This window comes from Rhinopithecus bieti, unplaced genomic scaffold (genome assembly GCF_001698545.2).
Source record: "Rhinopithecus bieti isolate Rb0 unplaced genomic scaffold, ASM169854v2 scaffold_74680, whole genome shotgun sequence".
Taxonomy (NCBI): Eukaryota; Metazoa; Chordata; class Mammalia; order Primates; family Cercopithecidae; genus Rhinopithecus; species Rhinopithecus bieti.
In genome coordinates this window covers 784,703-806,480 of record NW_016828033.1, presented here as the reverse complement: position 1 = coordinate 806,480, position 21,778 = coordinate 784,703, and the positions used below count along the sequence as shown (strand labels likewise).

Below are 21,778 nucleotides of genomic sequence, written 5' to 3'. Positions count from 1 at the left end.
AGCTGATCCACTTTACTCTCTGCGCCCTTTCCCCCCCAGTTTTAAAGCCAGGAGGAAATAGAAAGCTCTTACAAAATTGTCAGTATTTCTTCTCACATAAAACTAAAAAAAAAATTTATTGAATTCCTACTGCGTACATATCTCCATGTGAGAGTATGTTGGGAGTTAGCACAGCGTAAAGTCTGTTAGGAAGAGAGAACAATTGCACATAAATCGAACAATAGAAGATAGTATGTGACAGTGATAGAGACATAGGGACCCAAAAGAGTGGAAGAGCTCTGAGGACTACAGTGATTAGAGAAAGCCTCATAAAGAGGTATAGGATTTGAGCTGAGCCTTAGAAATGGTTTGGCAGAGAGGATACAAAAAGATATTTTTAGGAAGGAACAAAGGCAGAGACAGAGGAATGAATATGGTATTTTTAAAGAAGAGGTAGTAGACTAGCCAAAGTAGAGTATTCTCAAGGTAGACTATTACAAGGCAGATTAGGGTGATATACAGAGGGCTTTAAATGCCAGGCCAATAAGGCTATGAGGGTTTTTTTTTTTTCAGTTCTATAGGTAATGGGGAACCATTGAAAATTCTTTATAGGACCATGATTTGATAAGGAGCTCTCTTTTAAAGAAAAAAAAAAAGAGGCTCTCAGTTCTTAATATAATTTGAAATGAAAATGAGAAATGATTTCTGAAATAGATTTCAAAAGCAAAGATTTAGAGTAAGGGTANATATACAGAGGGCTTTAAATGCCAGGCCAATAAGGCTATGAGGGTTTTTTTTTTTTCAGTTCTATAGGTAATGGGGGAACCATTGAAAATTCTTTATAGGACCATGATTTGATAAGGAGCTCTCTTTTAAAGAAAAAAAAAAAGAGGCTCTCAGTTCTTAATATAATTTGAAATGAAAATGAGAAATGATTTCTGAAATAGATTTCAAAAGCAAAGATTTAGAGTAAGGGTAGCCAATCTTTTCAGTGCTTTATGTCATCAGACCCTGCCCATGGCTAATAATGGATGGATGAAAAAAAAATAACCCAGAGGTTAAAAAAAAAAAAAAGTGAAAAATAAACTGAAAAGCATAAATGTAGTAAATTGTAGAGTACTGCTCATCATTTCCTTACATGCTCTTCAGTGTCCTTTATGCCGTAAACTTTCCTACCTCTGATCTTGGCTTAAATAAGAATCCCATTATCGATGTTGTACAACATTCAGTTAAGGTCCTGAATGGAGTGGCCGTTTGGAGTTCTATCAGTGCTTAGTTGGATCAGCATTAACCCTAGTGTTTGCCCAGAAATCAGATTCTTCCAGGTGTAGTATCTCAGTCTGCCATATGCCAGTATGCCATTGCAGTGGCAGCTTATTTGTTAGCTTTGGATGTTTTGGGGTTCTTTCTTGAATAACAAATTTTGATTAAGTTTCCTACTAACCTTTTTCAAAACACTTTTGGAACCTGAGGGGGATTTTTTGTTTGTTTTAATATTATTATGTTTAAGAATATGGATTCCTGGCCCCTACCCAAATAATCTCAAGGAATGGGAGTCCTGGGACTAGATTTTTTAAAATAGTCCCTGAGTGGATCTGTTGACCAATTCATTTTATGAATGACTAACTGAAGGAAGAGTTTTTCAGTGTTACAATTTATCAAGATCTTTGGTTTGTATTCCAGCATCCTCCTATTTATGTGCTATTGGCAAAATCCCAAATAGGAAGGAAGAATTGGTTTGCCCAGGTATGGTGTGGTGTCTCACATCTGTAATCCTAGCACTTTGGGAGGCTGAGGTGGGAGGATCTCCCAGGAGACTGGCCTAAGCAACGTAGCAAGTCCTATCTGTACAAAAAAATAGAAAACATTAGCTGCCTGTGATGGCACATGCCTGTGGTCCCAGCTGCTCGGGAGGATGAAGTGGGAAGATTGCTTGGGCCCTAGAGATCAAGGTGGCAGGCAACAGAGTGAAACCCTGTCTCAAAGAAATAATTGGTTTATAAAATCCTGTCTGACTTTCCTTCTTATGTCTCCATCACTTTCTTCAGATTTTTCTAAGGTGTTGGGACTCATTATCCACCTACCATAGTCAGAAATTATCTGAATTTCCTTCCATATCATGACTGTGTGTATAAAAATTCTTACTGTCCTTAATTTTTTCAAAAAGAGCTCAAACTAAGAAAATACATTTTAAAATGGATATTCAGAATATTGATTCTTTAACAAAGGTGACTTTAGCTAGCCTTTGGCTTATAGAGTATGCTTTGGCTTATAGAGTATGCCCCTCATTCCTTTTTCTCCATGTTAAAACCTGGATGCTGAAATTGTGGAGAAACGCTAGGTAACTTACTTACAGGTCTAACATGAGTCAGATTTAGGTTTGGTATTGTTTCCAGGTCTGTATTCTCTTCATTCCTGCTTCTTATTCACACCTAAGGTTACCTTTTAGCCACAGGCTTTTCTTCGATCTCTGGCTACCTTACTTTGGTCCCACAAATCCTGCCCAGTATTTTGTTTTCTAGGATGAAGAACTATTTCCTCTATGACCCTTAAACATTCTGCACTTTAATATATCCTGCATTGTCTAGCAACTGCCTTTTCCTTTCTGTGAAGACTTCTGGCTTTGGACTCTTGGAAATTTAATGTTTACCCTGACTTGTTTTTCGAATCCTGAAATACATTTATTAGCCTGTTATCAGTATTGGCTCCACCCTTAGCTAAAGCACTCACTGTCTACATGTGTTACTAACATCTGGCCTAAGACATTCAGTGTGGCCATGTTCTTGTTTGTCTGCATCACATCAGCTCTTTCCAAAGAATTAGAAAGAGATTCCTCATCTCTTTATATTTTGCATTGCTGACTAATTTCTTGTTTCATTTCTAAGGCCCCTCCAGTTTTCACTTTTATTGCAAAACAGTGGTGACCAAACCTTTCTGAACAGCCCTGCTCATTTCTCCGATATCTTTGATGACTTACTAAGAGTTCTTCCAGAGGAGTAATCATCCAGAAATCCTATCACTGCAGTTTTACAGTATCAAAAATAACAATCCAATAAATAGCATATAGTTCACAGTAGGTAGGTAAAGAGGCTGTTTTGCTTGTACATACTAATTTTAAAATTGCAACTCAGTTATTTGACTTTCTTTATTTTTGAGACAGAATCTGGCTCTGTCACCCAGGCTGGAGTGCACTAGCACTATCTCAGCTCACTGCAAGCTTCGCCTTCCGGGTTCACGCCATTCTCCTGCCTCAGCCTCCCGGGTAACTGGGACTACAGGCACCCCCCGGCACCGCGCCCAGCTAATTTTTTGTATTTTTAGTAGAGAAGGGATTTCACCATGGTCTCGATCTCCTGACCTCGTGATCTGCCCGCCTCAGCCTCCCAAAGTGCTGGGATTACAGGTGTGAGCCACTGCACCCAGCCTTGACTTTAACACATTTATCTCTGACCAACCTTGTACATGCCCTTTTTTTTTGGTGTGTGTGAGATAAATTAGCTTCTTTCGTTGATACTTGCGAAGGAACTTTGCCTAACATTTATGAAAACTTTTTATTTTGGTTTTACTCATTTTATAATTTAGCCTATTTCAGATCACTGAATTATGAAATGATTATTTCATTTCACTGCACTACTGTCTTACAGATAACTTCAAATGTTTGCTAAAGAGTCTGGCCTGTTACTGTGTATCCTAATCATATATCGTGTATGAACAACCATAACACAAATCTTTGTTCACTTACCCAGATATGAAATGGTATATACTCAGAGGTCCTTTTAATCAAATGATCATGAAGTAAAGTTTTACAAAATATGTGTAGTCTTCTAATTGATTTCATTAGTTTCATTTTGGGTTTTTTTTTGTTTTTTTTTTTTTGTTTTTTGAGATAGAGTCTCGCTCTGTCGCCCAGGCTGGAGTGCAGTAGCACCATCTCAGCTCACTGCAACTTTGCCTCCCAGGTTCGAGCGATTCTTCTGCCTCAACCCCTTGAGTAGCTGGGACTACAGGCGTGCGCCACCACACCCAGCTAATTTTTTTTTGTATTTTTAGTACAGACGGGGTTTTACCATAATGGCCAGGCTAGTCGTACTCCTGACCTCGTGATCCACCCACCTCGGCCTCTCAAAATGCTAGGAGTGCAGGCGTGAGCCACCACGACCAGCCTCATTTTGATTTTTTACTTCTTATTACAGAAGCATTCACCTAGTTCATTTTAGATTGAAAGGATATAGAAATAAGAGAGAAAGCCGGGCACGGTGGCTTACAGCTGTAATCCCAGCACTTTGGGAGGCAGAGGCGGGCAGATCACAAGGTCAGGAGTTCGAGACCAGCCTGGCCAATATGGCAAAAACCCGTCTCTACTAAAAATACAAAATTAGCTGGGCATGGTGGTGGGCGCCTGTAATCCCAGTTACTCAGGAAGCTGAGGCAGGAGAATCGCTTGAACCCAGGAGGCGGAGGTTGCAGTGAACTGAAATCGTGCCATTGTACTCCAGCCTGGGCAACAAGCAAGACTCCGTCTTAAAAAAAAAAAACGAGAGAGAAGATCTGGGGTTAGAGCTGCATACCACCTGCTTTTATTTGCACTATTACTATAGAACATAGTTTTGTGGATCATTTAAACCTTTTGTACTGTATTAAAATTGAGTCCAATCTAGCTGATTAAATATCTGGAATATAATTATCTTCTTGCTATTTTCTAAACTGGTTCTCATTGTTATTGGTATTGCTACTCTACATAGTTGATCTTTTTTTTTTTTTCTTTGAGATGGAGTCTTGCTCTGTTGCCCAGGCTGGAGTGCAGTGACGTGATCTCGGCTCACTGCAAGCTCCGCCTCCCGGGTTCACACCATTCTCCTGCCTCAGCCTCCCGAGTGGCTGGACTACAGGCGCCCGCCACCACGCCCGGCTAATTTTTTGTATTTTTAGTAGAGACGGAGTTTCACTGTGTTAAGATGGTCTCAATCTCCTGACTTCGTGATCCCAAGTGCTGGGATTACCGGCGTGAGCCACCGTCCCCGGGCCTAGTTGATCTTAATTCTGGTAGGAAATTTAGAAATCATCTAGTGAAGCCCCTCCTTTTTCTCAATCACGACATTTGAGACTCGGACACAGTGGTTTATACCTTAATCTCAGCACTTCGGGAGGACCAGGGTGGGAGGATTACTTGAGCGCTGGAGGCTGAGGCTGCCGTGAGCCATGATCATGCCACTGCACTCCAACCTGGGTGATAAAGCAAAACACTGTCTAAAAAGAAAGATATTGAGACTCAAATTACTTAATTTACCCAGTTACCTTCCTTCATGGAATCTGAGCGAAACTTTCTTTCAGTGTTACATAGATTAATTGTTCAGGATAACATTCGGTGGTTTCCAAGCTTTCTTTTAATAGAACTCTTTTTTCCTTTAAAAAAAAAACAAAAAAAAAAAAAAACTCACTAGTCGGGCTGCTCACCTAGTCCGGGTGCAGTGGCTCACACCTGTAATTCCAGAACTTTGGGAGGCCAAGGCAGGTGAATTGCTTGAGCCCAGGAGTTCGTGACCAGCCTAGGCAACATGATGAAACTCCGTCTTTGCAAAAATTACCAAAATCAGCCAGGTGTTGTGGCATGCGCTTGCAGTCCCAGTTGCCCAGTAGGCTGAAGCAGGAGAATCGCTTGAACCCGGGAGGCAGAGGTTGCAGTGAGCCGAGATCATGCCTTTGCACTCCATCCTGGGCAACAAGAGCAAAACTCTGTCTCAAAAAAAGAAAAACACGTGAGCTCATGCCTGTAATTCCAGCGCTTTGGGAGGCCAAGGCGGGCAGATCACTTGAGGTTAGGAGTTTGAGACCAGCCTGTCTAACAGGGTGAAACCCCATCTTGGCGGGGCACGGTGGCTCACTCCTATAATCACAGCACTTTAGGAGGCCAAGGCAGGCAGGTCACGAGGTCAGGAGATCGAGACCATCCTGGCTAACATGGTGAAACCCCGTCTCTCCTAAAAACACAAAAAATTAGCCAGTCGTGTTGGCAGGCACCTGTAGTCCCAGCTGCTTGGGAGGCTGAGGCAGGAGAATGGTGTGAACCCGGGAGGCAGAGCTTGTGGTCAGCTGAGATCGGCCACTGCACTCCAGCCTGGGCAACAGAGCGAGAGACTGTCTCAAAAAAAAAAAAAAAAAAAAACTCCATCTCTACTAAAAATAAAAAAATTAGCCAGGCATGGTGGTGGGTGCCTATAATCCCAGCTGCTCAGGAGGCTGAGACGTGAGAATGGTTTGAAGCCAGGAGGCAGAGGTTGCAGTGAGGCGAGATTGCACCACTGCATCCAGCCTGGGCAACAGAGTGAGACTCCATCTCAAAAAAAAAAAAAAAAATCTTACCTTGAGCTCTAATACATAAAACCTAGTAGAGAGGACCCAGTTCTGAAACCCCATCCAGTTGGCTTGAAGTAATTTCTGGGAACTTCAGGTTGCTGAAAAACATTCCTCTAAGTATTTATTTCTTGAGTTTGTTATTGTGCAAATTCATGTATTTAATCATAATATTTTGGTTGAAATTAGGAAGTGGTAGTAATAGGCAATCCAGAAAAATGGATACAGAACGTAATGAAGTCTTAAACTTTATTCAGAGTAAGAACACTTTGTAGAATAGTTATATAAGTACACTTTGTATTTGTACATCCCTGCTAGACAATTTGAAGCCCCTGGAAATTATTTTACATTTGTTTGAGTTATTTATAATATGTGAATTGGCTTTGAGGTGTTGAAAATATACTAGACATGCACACCAAGAATTACCAATAAGACCCTGACCTTAGGGCTTTATGTAGTCTTTTCTTTAGCATAGAAGTCAAAGAAATTGATACAGATAAGTCTTGATAGGTTCATATGCTGTAATTGGTTGGATATTAGAAAGTCTGATTTTTAAAAAGCCGTGAATGAGTCTTCACTTCATGAATCTGACTTGATTCTTTTCATTCAATAGGAAAAGCTCCTCAGTTTCTGAAGAGAAAGGTGACTCTGATGATGAGAAACCGAGGAAAGGAGAAAGACGATCATCTAGGGTCAGACAGGTAACTCAGATACCTCCTAAAGCATCACCTCTTTAGTAATGCTTTGGATGTCTTCTTTTCTCCTCAAACTTGTTTCGAGTTCGTATGTCTCTACATTTAGGGGTTTTATTTTTCTTTTTTGGGACAGAGTCTGACTCTGTCGCCTAGGCCTGAGTGCAGTGGCGCAATCACAGCTCACTACAGCCTCGACCTCCTAGACTTCAGCAATCCTTCCACCTCAGCTTCCCAAAGGGTTGGGATTACAAGCGTGAGCCACTGCTCTGGCCTCTAGTTTTCTTTGTAGTCATCTTCCTTCTCTTTGTCATCTTTTTGTTGTTCATTTTGTTTTTTTATTTAGATCTGCTCTACCTTTCAGATTTCTAAGTGAATATTTTTACAAAGTTTAAATTGGAAAGTTAGCAGGCTGCTCTGTATTCTTAAAGCACATTATTAGACAAGATATGACATAATTAACCATTCAATTAAAGCCTTAAAGTTATATAATATAATACTAAGTGGGCAGAATACAAAAGTGTTATGTGTAGTGTAATTATGACTGTACAAAGGAAGTGATTAGAGGAAAGAATAAAAAGAAATATACTAAAATGATAAAAAGATAATCATATTAATTGATAGTAGGTTAGTTCTCCTCAGCCCCCTATCCACCCTTCTACTTTCTAGATGCTCTGCCAATATTTTACTGGAAAAAAAAAGGGTGTTTGAAGCTAAAATTTAAACTACATAGACGTAGCTTCATTATTGTACTTCTTTTGGTCACTCTATTTTGATTCCCCTAAGTGCCACAGTTGGTCATGATTGTCTCCTGTCACTCCTGTTTCTGTTGCTGAAAGTATGTATCATTGAATTTCTCCTTCCTAGGGGTATCTCATTAGACACTTTCTCTCCTCTGTTGATTGTGAGCAAATACATTTGGAGCCATTGTATATCTGTTATTTCAGGCAAGAGCAGCTAAACTCTCTGAGGGCAGCCAGCCTGGTGAGGAGGAAGAGGATCAAGAAACACCTTCCAGAAACCTAAGGGTCAGAGCAGAACGAAATTTGAAAACAGAGGAGGAAGAGGAGGAGGAGGAGGAGGAGGAGGAAGAAGATGAAGAAGAGGAAGATGATGATGAGGGACAAAAATCTAGGGAGGCACCAATCCTGAAAGAGTTTAAGGAAGAAGGGGAAGAGATGCCTAGAGTAAAACCAGAGGAGATGATGGATGAGAGACCCAAAACAAGATCCCAGGAACAGGAGGTGTTAGAGAGAGGAGGGAGAGTTACAAGATCCCAGGAAGAGGCTAGAAAAAGTCATCTGGCCAGACAGCAGCAGGAGAAGGAAATGAAAACAACATCTCCCCTTGAGGAGGAAGGAAGAGAAATAAAATCTGCACAAGGCTTAAAGGAAAAATCGAAGTCTCCTTCCCCTCCTCGACTGACTGAAGATCTAAAGAAGGCCCCACTTGTAGTGCAACCAGAGCAAACTGCCAGCGAGGAGGAGACTCCTCCACCTTTACTTACCAAGGAAGCATCTTCTCCACCACCTCATATACAACTCCGTAGCGAAGAAGAAATAGAGCCCATGGAAGGCCCAGCCCCCCCTGTCCTCATTCAGTTATCTCCTCCTAATACAGATGCTGAGACCAGGGAGCTATTAGTATCTCAGCATACTGTCCAGTTGGTAGGAGGCCTGTCTCCTTTGTCAAGTCCTGCAGACACCAAAGCAGAATCTCCAGCAGAGAAAGTGCCAGAGGAGAGTGTCCTGCCTCTGGTTCAGAAAAGCACACTGGCTGACTACTCAGCCCAGAAGGATCTTGAACCTGAGTCAGACAAATCTGCTCAGCCACTCCCTCTAGAAATTGAGGAGTTAGCACTGGCCAAAGGAATCACTGAAGAATGTCTGAAACAGCCATCTTTGGAACAGAAGGAAGGCAGAAGAGCTTCTCATACCCTTCTCCCAAGCCACAGATTGAAACAGCCAGCTGATTCATCCTCTAGCCGGTCCTCATCATCTTCCTCCTCCAGTTCTAGATCAAGATCTCGCTCTCCTGACAGTTCAGGTTCTCGGTCTCATTCACCGCTCAGATCCACGCAGAGAGATGTAGCCCAGGCACGTACTCATGCCAACCCTCGTGGTAGACCCAAGATAGGCTCCAGATCAACATCAGAGTCCAGATCAAGGTCACGTTCACGTTCTCGTTCAGCATCAAGCAACAGCAGAAAAGTGAGTATGAGAGAATCCTAGGTGTACTAATGTTCTGTCATATTCCAGTGGTTTTCATTTCAGCCCCTAGAGGACCGGTCATGATTTCTGAAAGAAATAGGAAAAGCCTCCTTTAGTCTCCTTCACTGATTACTTTTCTCTTCATTTCAGAATCGAATTTTCAATTAATTGATTCCTAAAATGGGGTTCTTTTTCATTTTGAGTGCCTTTGATAGAATGTTCAATTTACATACTCATCTCCTCCACTAGATGTAAACTTCTTGAGGGTATGGGCATGCCCTTTTACGTGTGTGTTCCAGGATCTAGCATCTAGTTAAAACTTAGTAATTTGTTAAATAAGTGGTCAAGGAGATCACTAAATGGGAATAAACACAGACAAAATGGAAGTAAACACAGAAACGTCCAGAGTATAAAATTTGGTTCATGGAAACTGGAAAACTCAGCAATCTACTGAATATATACCATATACAATAATTTTCCTTGTTACGTGTTTCATTTTATTTTAGTCTCTGAGCCCTGGAGTCTCCAGGGATAGCAGCACCAGCTATACTGAAACCAAAGATCCCTCTTCTGGTCAGGAGGTTGCAACTCCACCAGTGCCACAACTACAGGTCCATGAGCCAAAGGAGAGGACTTCCACCTCCTCATCCTCTGTCCAAGCAAGGCGTCTGAGTCAGCCTGAACCAGCTGAAAAGCGTGTGACCCAGAGGTTACAGCCTGAGCGGGTAGGCTATTGTGACCCCTCCCTACACAGAGATGGAGGATTAAACAAGATTTTCCCTCCTGTCTTTGCTATAAGACTAAAAAGTTAAGTCTGGACAAGGTTCAGTAGAAATGTAGTGGATACCTGTTAATCCTTCTTAACTCATTTCCAGCTCCCTGGTTCGTGGAAGTTCTACATGAGGCTGAGCATCAGGGTTATCTCCAGGGCCCCCACGGTCAATTCTTCCTCATAACTCCTCCTTTTATCTGCCAAAAGGAAGCAACCTTTTCTTAGTTCTCTCAAAAAAGAAATCTGTCAGAACAAGGATCGTTGAGGAAAAGGAAAAAAATTAAAAATTCTGATAAAATGATTGCTGGCATAAATATTCTTGAAGTACCTATTTTTAAGCCATGTTCCATTCCTTACTCTAAAATGAAATGAAATATACAGAGAGCTGTGTGTAGAGCTGGTACTGTGTATGTCCTGCCCTGCCTTTTTCAGGCTTCTGGTAGAAGAAAAGGAGCCAAGCAGATTTAAATATTTTGCTGTTTGTTTTTGCTATCTCCTGACAGGGGAGCCCAAAGAAGTGTGAAGCTGAAGAGGCAGAGCCACCAGCTGCCACACAGCCCCAAACCTCAGAGACTCAGACCTCTCATCTGCCAGAATCAGAAAGAATTCATCACATTGTGTAAGTGATATATCTCGACCGGGGTATAACAAGGAACTATGAGTGTGCAATAGTTCTTCACTCCCTAGGGTTCTTTGACTAGGCAGTCCTAGTTTCCTTTTAAAACATAAAGGCAGAGCTTTATCTGGACAAAGGCTAGACTTCAGTTACTATGTTGGGAGCCACCACCTTTAAGGTAACCTGAAAAGTGGTCATCAGGGCACAAGGAAAACTCACCTGGGATCATCCAGCCAAAATAATCAACTCCTTTAAGGTTCAGGCAATAGAAGCTTCTGCTTCCACACTCAAAACCATGTAAAGGAATTGACTCAGGGCATCTTATCCTTTAACTCACGTTTACCTAGGAACCCAGTTTAATAAAGGATTTTGAGGGTCTTAATAAAGAAAGGCACAGCTGGGTGCTATTTTTTAGTTTGTGCTTTTTCCCTAGTTACTACCTGTCATTAAGCTATCCTAGTTCTTAACAGCATACAGTACAGCAAATTACGAAGTTCCTTTCAAGTCAGAAGTTTATTCCTGGGCCTTTAAGACCATGTGATTGAACTTAAGATTTATACAATTAATGTGAATTTTTAAAATCCTTATATTAAGCCCTAGAGAAATACTTATATCAGGTTAAATTTGTAATTAAATAGGTATGTCATTCATTCTTCTGAGATAGGTATTATAAATTAAGAAGCCAATGAGCCAGAATTCCTGGCTTCATAGTCTTATGGGAAATGAAAAAATGAAGGCTTATGGGAATAAGATTGCTTAGCTTTTAGATATCAGGAACCCTGAACTGCTTTGTAGAATGTCCTATGTAGATTGTTAGCCTAAAGTTATTCTATACTTGTTTTTATGCCATATTAACACTAATGCTACCAGTATGATTTTCCCCTATATGTAATTGTCTAATAATAATTTACACTCTTCTGAGAGCTTCAAACGGTACTTTAACTCTGACTTTTGGAGAGTAGTGGGCAGGTGACATGATTTATCTGATTTGCTTGTGACTTTAATGATAGTTTTATAGACCTTACTATATAGCTTTTGCCTGGGGGTATACTCTTGCTGGGGGTATATCCTTGTGCATTCTGATAGTCTTACCTCTGCTGCCATCTTGTGGCTGTTAACATTTTTTGTTTGGCAGCCAAAAGTTCACTCTACTTCCTTTGAAATTTTTTTGTTTTTCCCCTTCTGGAATGGGTACATTATCCTTTTGGAAAAGGGTTTTTCTTCTAGGACCATAAAGTGAAAACTCAGCGGATTCTGGAAGGTGTTCAGGATTCCCCAGCTACATCATCGATGAGGAAATGGGGTGACATTTTTTCTTCCATATCCCTCAACCAGACATAATACCTGCCCACCTCCTCCCAATTCCATGGAGGTACATTTTACATTCCATTTTACAAAAGCATGTCCTTTGTGAAATGGCAGTTTTGAAGTGGGTATTGACAGCCTGCTACTAATCGGGCCTGAGGAACTGCTTCCTGTGCACCTTGGGAAGAAAGTGATTTTCTGAAAAGCTCTTTGCTAGCCTTAAAATTCTGTGGGTTTATGAGATCCTAGCAACAGAAAGGCATTTTATTTTGTTTTGAAGCAGCTTTTTTTCTGGACATTCCCATGCAAGTCCAGGGCTCATGAAGCTTGGAGTCATAGAGTTTCCTGTCCCCTCACTCCAGGTAAAGGTGGTTTTGATCTTCATTTTATGACTGAAATAATTTAGTCACATTGATTCTAATAAGGTGATGGGCAGGTGGCATCTTGGGCAGATATTTAGATTGTCCGTTGTTGCCTAGGCTAGCTTCAGTGGAGTAGTGTATAGAAGGGGAAAAGCAGTTTTCACTGAGGAGCAGTTCACACACATCACTCGTACCTCCTTTCCTTCTACTGCCTACCAGATGGTTTGTTCAACATCCTAACAAAATGGGATGCCCAAAGGCCTAAACCCATAGGCATTGGATCTGGTAAATCTTTGAGAAGGTTGCGTACATTTCTGGAGGCCCTACCACAACTGATTAACAACACCCTTCCTGGTCTCTCACCCTTCCAGAGTGTTAAGTGTGCAGCCTGGCAGCCCTCTAGAGCCCTGGCCAATTTTGAAAGCAGAATCAACAATGCTAAATGGAAAAGACCATTTATGGTGTGGCCAGGCGTGGTGACTCATGCCTGTAATCCCAGCATTTTGAGAGGCCAAGGCAGGTGGATCACCTGAGGTCAGGAATTCAAGACCAGCCTGACCAATATGGTGAAACCCCCGTCTACTAAAAATACAAAATTAGCCGGGCATGGTGCACATTCCTGTAATCCCAGCTACTCGGGAGGCTGAGACAGGAGAATCACCTGAACCCAGGAGGCGGAAGTTGTAGTGAGCTGAGATCACGTCATTGCACTCCAGCCTAGGCAACAAGAGTGAAACTCCATCTCAAAAAAAACAAATGGAAAAGACCATTTATGGTTTAACCTTGGTTTTTCTGTCTGTCTCAACAAGAAGTCATATGACTTTAAAAAAACAGAGCAGTAAAGTGTTAAAAAAAAAAAAAATTAGACTTCAAGGACCTGTCACCACTTGGAAGAGATTGACCAACTTTTTTGCTGTGTTTGGTTAAATCCATTCTGATTCTGATTGTGCCTGAGGAATTCTAAATTTATGAGGTAAGGTGTCTTTTTCATTGCTTGGAGCAGGAATTTATGGGTCCTCAGTCCTGTTTCAGTTGAGCCCTGTTCAAAACTCTGGTCTTCTGCCTCCTGTGGGTATAACAAAAATGTCCCTATATAGCAGAAAATAGTGGTATTCTCTTTTTACTGAAAAAAAAAAAGCGGAAGAAATGAAAGAGGGGATTTGTTTGTGTGGGCAGCTGTATCATTCAGCCGTAGTTAATTCAGACCTGGATTTCTCTCAATACAACCTTCCTGTATATTCACAGACCTAGCAGGAAGTAGCAGCTTTAGGTTCTTGGTACAATGCCTATTTGTCCTTCTGCCTGTGTAGGAGGAAGGTAATGGTTCTTTAAGCCAATATGATGGTGTAATTGATACTCCTCAGGGGACATACAATGCCAATATCCCAAATGATGCATGAAAAAGCAGAATTTGTTGTCATCAATAGAGTTTGCTCCACTGAGAAATTATCTAAGGACAAATACCCCAAAATCATACTGTTCTTGGTTATCTTGGGACCAGTATGCTCCTGAGGGTATCTAGTCCCACTGTTTCTTACTAAATTTTCACATCGGTTTTTCAGCTCTTCATGAATTTTCTATAGTAACTAAAATTTGAACATATATGGCTATAGGAATTTCCCTTTCCATTAGCTTCTCTGAATCTCATATTCACATATGAATTGCAATATGGTATTATTAGCCTCCAAGTAGTCACGTTGTTTTCTTCTGGGCTTCTTTGTGTACTGTTTAATTATGGGTAGATATCCCCACTGCTTATTCTGTGCAATTTCACAGACTGTTAAGCTGTGTTGGGCTCTGACACATAGTTATCAAGGCTTTGGTACTAGTCCTGCAAGTAGATAGAGTCCATTTGGGGGGGACAGTTTCAAGGATTCCTCTATCTTTTTTCTTTTTCTTTTTTTTTTTGGAGACAGAGTCACTCTGTCACCCAGGCTGGAGTGCAGTGGCCCAATCTCTGCTCACTGCAACCTCCACCTCCTGGATTCAAGCAGTTATCATGCCTCAGCCTCCTGAGTAGCTGGGACTACAGACGCAGGCTGCCACACCCAGCTAATTTTTGTATTTTTAATAGAGATGGAGTTTCACCATGTTGGCCAGGCTGGTCTCAAACTCCTGGCCTCAGCAGTCTTCCTGCCTCAGCCTCCCAAAGTGTTGGTATTACAGGTGTGAGCCACCACGCCCGGCCCTGATTATTGTCTGAAAATAAAATGTTTGGAATTCTTGGGTTCCACAGAATAGATCATGGGGAAATAGAAAACACACACCTCCTGTGTCTTCAGAGGGTAAAGGAGAGCGTCGTAAGATTCTTATTCTTAAAAAAAGGAATTTTTGGCCGGGTGCGGTGGCTCACACCTGTAATCCCAGCACTTTGGGAGGCCAAGGCGGGCGGATCACAAGGTCAGGAGATCAAGACCATCCTGGCTGACACACAGTAAAACCCCATCTCTACTAAAAATACAAAAAATTAGCCTGGCGTGGTGGCGGGCACCTGTAGTCCCAGCTACTCAGGAGGCTGAGGCAGGAGAATGGCGTGAACCCGGGAGGCGGAGCTTGCAGAGAGCCGAGATCGTTCCACTGCACTCCAGCCTGGGTGACAGAGTGAGACTCTGTCTCAAAAAAAAAAAAGGAATTTTCAATAACAAAATCTCTCAAAATCAGCCACTTCTGGAGAGGCATATTAGCAGCTGAGAGTATTTTAGGACAGTGGATAAACAGAGCATTTTATTTGAGGATGGCTGAAGGTAGCATTTTCTGTGGTGTAACATTCTTTGGGGGATTCTATTAAAATTTTTTTTTCTTTTTTTTTGAGACGGAGTTTTGCTCTTGTTGCCCAGGCTGGAGTGTAATGGCACGATCTCGGCTCACCACAACCTCTGCGTCCTGGGTTCAAGCGATTCTCCTGCTTCAGCCTCCTGAGTAGCTGGGATTTACAGGCATGCGCTGCCACGCCTCACTAATTTTGTATTTTTAGTAGAGACGGGGTTTCTCCATGTTGGTCAGGCTGGTGATCCACCCACCTCAGCCTCCCAAATCCCAAAGTGCTGGGATTACAGGCGTGAGCCACCACGCCCAGCCAAAAAAATTTTTTTTCAAAAAGAAAACTTTCAGATTAGCAAACATTTAGTAGGTGTCCACTTGGTACCCACAGTGACACCCTAATTCAGAAATAGTTAGGGAACATTACTTTGTGTTAAGCCCTGGGCTAGGGGGCCAAGAGATGCAATCCCTACCCTTGAGGAATTATGCAAGGTAGAGATGGGGGGCAGGTAAAGTAGCAGTTATTGTACAGAGTGATAAGGGCATTGCTGAAAACCTGTCATGCCAATCACCGAATGGCTTTGCCTCAGAGAACAAGCAGTCTGCTCTTGAGGAAACTCAAAGCCCCAGAGGTGGCATCAAATGAGATAATGGCCTATTGAGTATTCATGTATTTTACATATATCTGTACCTTCACTTGGGGTGTCCTCCAAGCCAGACTCTTAGGAGCTAACACTTGTTACACTGTTCCATGAAATAGGTATTGTTATTATGCCCACTTTGCAGATTACAAAACAGATACACAGAACCAGGAACTTGCCTACTATCACACAACTTTCAAAAGAGTGGGGCTGGCCAGTCTGACTCCAAAGGCTTCACTCTTACCCTGAGCAGACAGGGACCACTATGTGAAAGGAAACATTTAAAGTAATGTATAAATATGGCCACTTTAGCGTGCAGCTGGCATTGTAAGTGTAAGATTTTAAGCAGCCGGGAGAAAATTTCATTCCTAGCTAAAAGCTCAAATGTTACACAAGACACTGAGCTTTGGTTCTCAGAAGTTTGTCTTAGTGTAAACTTCTGCCACTACGATACAAAAGGAACATCTCTGCAGTCAACAAATAAGCATTTTGAGTATCTACTGAGCACTTTTTGAATTATTAGCATGTTACCCACTTTGGTCTAGTGAAGATTCCCATGGTGAATATTTTCTGCTTAGTTCCCAATCGCTTTCTGCCCAGCTGATCTCCCCCGCCCGTTACAGCAGCACTCTCACTTCACTGTCTTATCTGCTTTAGAGCCTCACCTTGGAGCCCTTGCTTCAAGAAGTGGCCTTGAAGCTTCAGCTACCCAAGGTCCCCTTGCCCTGTTTATCCTTTCTTTTTCTGGCCCCAGTGGACCCTGGGGCAGGGTGACCTTATTAAAGACTCTATAAAACAAAGTTGTCTGTCATCTCTTCAGAGACACCACCCCCTGCCCCGCTTCTACTGGTAATTGAAAAAAGAACTCTCCCTGCTTATCCACTTCCCTCCGCCATCCCTGGGAAAAGGACATGTTGGAGTAGTAACACGTGGTCATTGCCGGGGTGAGCAGCCAGTTACTGTAGTGATTGGATAGTGACAATTCCCATCCCACCTCCCTACCTGCAGCATCTGACTGGTTGGTCTGGTTTCAGTGTTCCATGCCTAGATTACTGGATAGAGGGTGGTAGGCACATAAAACATTTCTCATGCCCCACCCTGTATCCAGCTTTCATTACCATCCTTCTTTAGTCACTTTTCAACTTGGGTTTTATCGTTCTTTTATTTAATCCTTTTTCACTCCCACTTCTGCTGTTTGCCTGCCTTCTATTCTCTGGAATCTTCCAATCAAGCAGCTGTAACTTTACATGTCCTACAGCCAGCCCCCTCCCCTGTCCCCTGGGAATACCAGGAGGGAGCACCCCGGCCCTCGGGGGTTAAGCCTCTGTAGCTGCTGTAACCTGAGAAAAGAAGGCCAGGCCTCTGGAGCCGGCAGTCAGCTCCCTGTGGCCTGCCAAAGTATAAGAACCTTGCTCACGCAGCTCCCTCCCTCTTTTCTTTCCCCTCCCCTGCTGCAGCAAGGCCCTCCCCCATCCGCACACACGGGCTGCTGGGTAAGTGGCAAGATGGCTCCCCTGCATGTCTCCGGCTGATCGCTGCCGCTCCGCCAATACAATAGAGCCAGCCACTACCAGCAGCCTGGCCCTCTTCCTCCTTCTCCAGAGAGACCAATCCAGCTGAACTCGGGGTTTGCCGTGAGGACTTAACGCTTATCTCTTAAAAGCCAGATCTGTTTTAGCCTCCCCGCACCACCACCACCACCTCCCCTTCCATTTACCATTTTTTGGATCCCCGGTTGCTACATCTTAATTTTCTCTCTCTGGATCGGGTGGCTGGGGAGGAGGTGGTGGGATCTTGGGACAAGGAAGGTGTGCTTTTTTTTTCTTTATTTTTTTTAGGATTTTTTTTGTTTGGTTTTTGTTATTTCTTCCATTCCAGAAAGGGATAAACAGCACTTCCAGGGGGAGAAAAAAAATCATGTTATCAGAAAGCAAAGAAGGGTGAGAGCTTCACATTTCCATGTATGCCTTTTCCCCACCGCTCTAGCTCGCCTCATCTTCCTTCTCTTCCTCATGGCTTTCATTCCGTCTTGCGTTTTGGTTTGTTTTCAGTCATTCTGCTTTTCCCCTTTGTCCTTCCTGCCCAGTTTCTAATTGGCCCCATTTGCCCTTTCTGTATGGGAAATAGAAATTTTTTTTTTTGTAAGTCTTTTCTCTAGATATAAGCAGTTCAATCTCGTGTTTCTGTGGGGGCCTGTTAGCTGGGGGCCCAGTTCCGATTTTCCCCTCCCCCTAACCCCCTAGTGCATCCCTCCTTGACTGCTCTAGGGAGGTTCTTCTGACCTCTGAGTGTCAGTCAGCCTGTTGGGAATGCTGACTTTTCTGGTGGTGATTATCGGCCTGGGAGGCTTGGTTTCCCCTCTCCTGAGCCTTAGGCCTCTGATCATCTTTGATTTTTTTTGCTTGGTGTTTGGGTGGTAGAGGGGGTGAGATTTGACGTAGAAGTTGGAGATGAAGACAGAAATCAAAGGTGGAAAGATAGTTTATCTGAAGTGAATCTCTGGGATTCTTTGCCTGAAATGGGAGCTAACTTGAGAGATGAAGAGTGGGAGAGTGGGTTTGGTGTTCGTGGGGGAAGCTGCCTATGTGGGGGAGGGTGTGTCCTGACTAGGAGGCCTGCTCTCTTTATCTCTTGGAAGTTGGAATGAGGGAGTGGGAGAAACTGGGTGAAAGCCGAATGTAGGAACAGTTTCTACACCTCTGAGCAGGTAAAAGTGGCCCTAATCTTCTCTGAGCTCTCGTACTCAATTCAGCAGTTTTAATTTTTCCTTTTGAATGAGAGGATCCTTGAAGCTTGAACCTTCACCAGGCCTGCTTCCCTGCAGCCCCCACCCCCACCATTTTCTCCATGCTGGTGTCTCCAGATCCTGAGGGTCAGCAGGCCTTTACTTATTAAGCAGTTGATTAAACACAGGTCAGGCTTTTTTGCCAAAGCCGTGGCCATTCTTTCTTGTCTTTTTAAGGGACTCGGGCTTCCCTTCGTTTTTTATGCAATTTTGCTATGTAAAGGTGCCTGTGGCCAGGGAGACTGAGGCCACAGGGTTGTGGGTAAATCACAGTCACTTTTGTGGGACTATTTTCAGAGGATTTTTCTCCCTTCATATAAGAGTACTCTGGTGAGTTATTACCTGAGAATAGTTGCAGTCCTAACCCCACAAATGACAACTTTAACTCATCTGGGCAATGGGTGGATGTGGTTGCTGTGATCCACACTCTTTCCCCAAGGAAAATCTGTTTCCCACTTTTCCCATTGGGACAAGGTCTCTAACCTTGATCAGAAAAGCAGCCCTCCTAATCCCACCCAAGTGAGGAGGCATGGGGGTTTCCTGACCCCGTAACTAACATCTTGCTCTCTCTTCCCCCTTGGTTCTTTTCTGCGCCCCCCCACCACCACCACTCCCCCCCCTCCTGTCAGTGAGGAGAAGGAGGAAGTGACCATGGACACAAGTGAAAACAGACCTGAAAATGATGTTCCAGAACCTCCTATGCCTATTGCAGACCAAGTCAGCAATGATGACCGCCCGGAGGGCAGTGTTGAAGATGAGGAGAAGAAAGAGGTAAACATCCAAGCCACCTGTTGGGGTGGGTGGGCAGGAATGGACCTAAGGGAAAGAGTAGACCACTCTAGTGATCCGTTTTACACAGTGGGTTAACTTAAAGGAAGGATGAGGCAGGGACTTGGATCAGAATAGGGCCAAGGGAGAATTCGCTGGTTTAGCAAGGGAGACCTCTTGTGGTGGGGACAGGGCTCATTCATTTTCCTTTCCTTGTTGGGGAAGTAGTGCCCAGATTCTAGACGTTTGTAACGAACTGGAAAGTCTGATAATGGCCCTTTATCTAAGATTTATGTTCAGCTTTTCCTGCTGTCTTCCCAAGCTTCTGGTGGTAACTCCTTTAGCTTTCCCTCCTTTTTAAAAGCCTGATGGAGCCCAACGCCATCTAGTGGACATTGATGGTTCTCACAAGACCAGCCATGCTGAGAAATTTTTGTTCCTCCTCTGCCCCCCAGTGGTCTCATTGCAGAGATGTAGCTATTTAGAAGCCAGCCCTTGTGATCCAGAAGGCCCCTTCTCAGTTATCCTTGACCCCTCTATCTCCTTTTTTGGCATATGTTATCTTGTGTCCTGCACCCAATTCAGGGGGCTTCCCCCATCAGAGCCAGCGAAGTCTTCTTGGCTCTTAAAGTAATTGAGAAAGAATGAGCTGGGTTTAGGAGTGGGGTAACAGGGTGGGAGGGACTGTTGTGTGTGTAGCCTTTTTCTGGTGTGTGTTGCGGGGGTGGGGGCCGGTGAAAGTGATTTGATGTGCAGAATATTATTTATTACAAGGTCCTTCTTCCCCGTAAAACTTTGTCCAAGTACCTCATGTACGGTAATCCGCCCGTAAAATATAACCCTGCCCAACTGGCCAATCGCTGATGCCGCCTCTTCCTCTGGACCCACCCGCTGCTACTGAGCTGCCCAATCAGAGCCAAGTCTGCTATCCAGGTGTCTTGGCCAGAGGGGGGCATGTATATGGGCTCCTGTGATGGGCCCCCTTTTGCCTCCCTGTCTTGCTTACATCAGGGGGCCAAGAAGAACACTGTTCTGGAGAGACTTGTATTGAGCAAGCAAAAAACATTTGGAAAGGGGTGGACTTGCATCATCTCCCTACTTGGGACACCCCAAGAAGAGCTTGTGCCAGTGCTGGGGCGCCTGCCCACATGCCCTTGCCCTTTTGAGGACTGTGGGTTGCCTTGTTTGCTACAGACTGTTGGGATCCCCGTCTAGGGCACCAAGACCTCCTAAAGTTTGTGATCGCAGTGCCATGCTGTAAAACACTGAGTGGGACCCTCTACTTAAGCTGTGACGACTAGGAACCGTGCAGAGGAGTCTAGGGTCTGAGCCCCTGGGGATTTAATGCTGATGACAGCCCAGCCCATGTATCACCACTTGCTCATCAGATGGACTTTCCTTTGGTCCCTGTTGTCCATGGTGAAGGGCAGCATGTTGGTTGCTCCAACTTCTCCTCCATCCCTGGAGGCAGGGACTCATTTCATCCACCTGACTGGAACCACTGTCTCAGCTGGAGTCCCTGAGGAGATGCCAGCCACAACTCTCCGAAGAGAAGTATTCTGACCTTGCTGCTGAATGTGTGCCAGGTCTGGGGGATATTCACCTACTATTCCCAGGCTACCTTCATCAGAGGCTCCATGATCCCACTCGGTGAGAGGACCCCCTCCCCAGTTACAGGCAGAGGAGAAAGGGACTCTGGAGTCATCACCTGGATTCCAAGTATTGGGTGGTGGTATTGCTGCAGCTTGCCACTGGTGGACATAGGGTCCTGCCTGCCTCTCACGATAAAAGGCAAGGATCATTCCTGCTACTCACAGGCCATCTCATCAGGGACTGCAAGATGATGTCCCTACAGGGCCAGGACTGATGTCTCTGCCCCTTTCCCCCCTCTGTCCCTCGCTGAGCCTGGCCACCGCCAGTGAACTGTCTTGACATCATGGAAACTGGGCAGCGTCCCCCCACACGTTTCCCTCCCGCCCCCCCTGCGCCCCTGGGAGGACTCTGGCAGTGCCGTGCTGACTACCACGCCGTGCGCCCACCTTTTTTGCCAACCCAACCCCCCACCAATTGCACAGCGCCTAGCAGGGAGGGCTCATTCTGATTGGACCGGCGGTTGACTAGATACAGTACACAGTGAGGTGCGATTGGCTGAACTGAAGATCCCAGGTGTGAGATGGTACCTGGAACATTTGTCATATTCCTAGTTTATTTTCTTCTTTATTTTCTTCTTCTTTTTTTAATATTTTACTTTATTTTTTTCTATATCTTTATTTTTTCTGATTTATTTATTTATTTGGTTCATGTTTTTCCTGTTTTAATTAAGACTTTTTTTTTTTTTTTTCCTCCTCACTAACTTACCCATCGAGAGCGGCCCAGCTAGGGGTCAGGCTGGCCCTTAACAGAGACCAAGGAGACTTGGTTAGACGACACAAACGGGGCTGGGGCGGGGGTGGATGGGAAAGGGATTTCATCACGAGGTTTCTGCCCTACCCTTTAGAAGAGTGGTAGAGAGGTCTTAGTTTTTCCAGAAATAAGCA

The 21,778-nt window shown here is 43.8% G+C and overlaps 1 protein-coding gene across 1 annotated transcript in view; it reads left to right on the top strand.

Annotated features, from left to right (window-relative positions):
- The window catches only part of ACIN1 (apoptotic chromatin condensation inducer 1), a 36,915-nt gene that overhangs the window by 7,123 nt on the left and 8,014 nt on the right, over window positions 1-21,778 (top strand). The window contains exons 5-9 of the mRNA XM_017864194.1: window positions 6,944-7,031; window positions 7,970-9,232; window positions 9,739-9,957; window positions 10,508-10,623; window positions 19,103-19,331. Coding sequence (XP_017719683.1) covers window positions 6,944-7,031; window positions 7,970-9,232; window positions 9,739-9,957; window positions 10,508-10,623; window positions 19,103-19,331 — 1,915 coding nt within the window. The remainder of the gene's footprint in view (window positions 1-6,943; window positions 7,032-7,969; window positions 9,233-9,738; window positions 9,958-10,507; window positions 10,624-19,102; window positions 19,332-21,778) is intronic.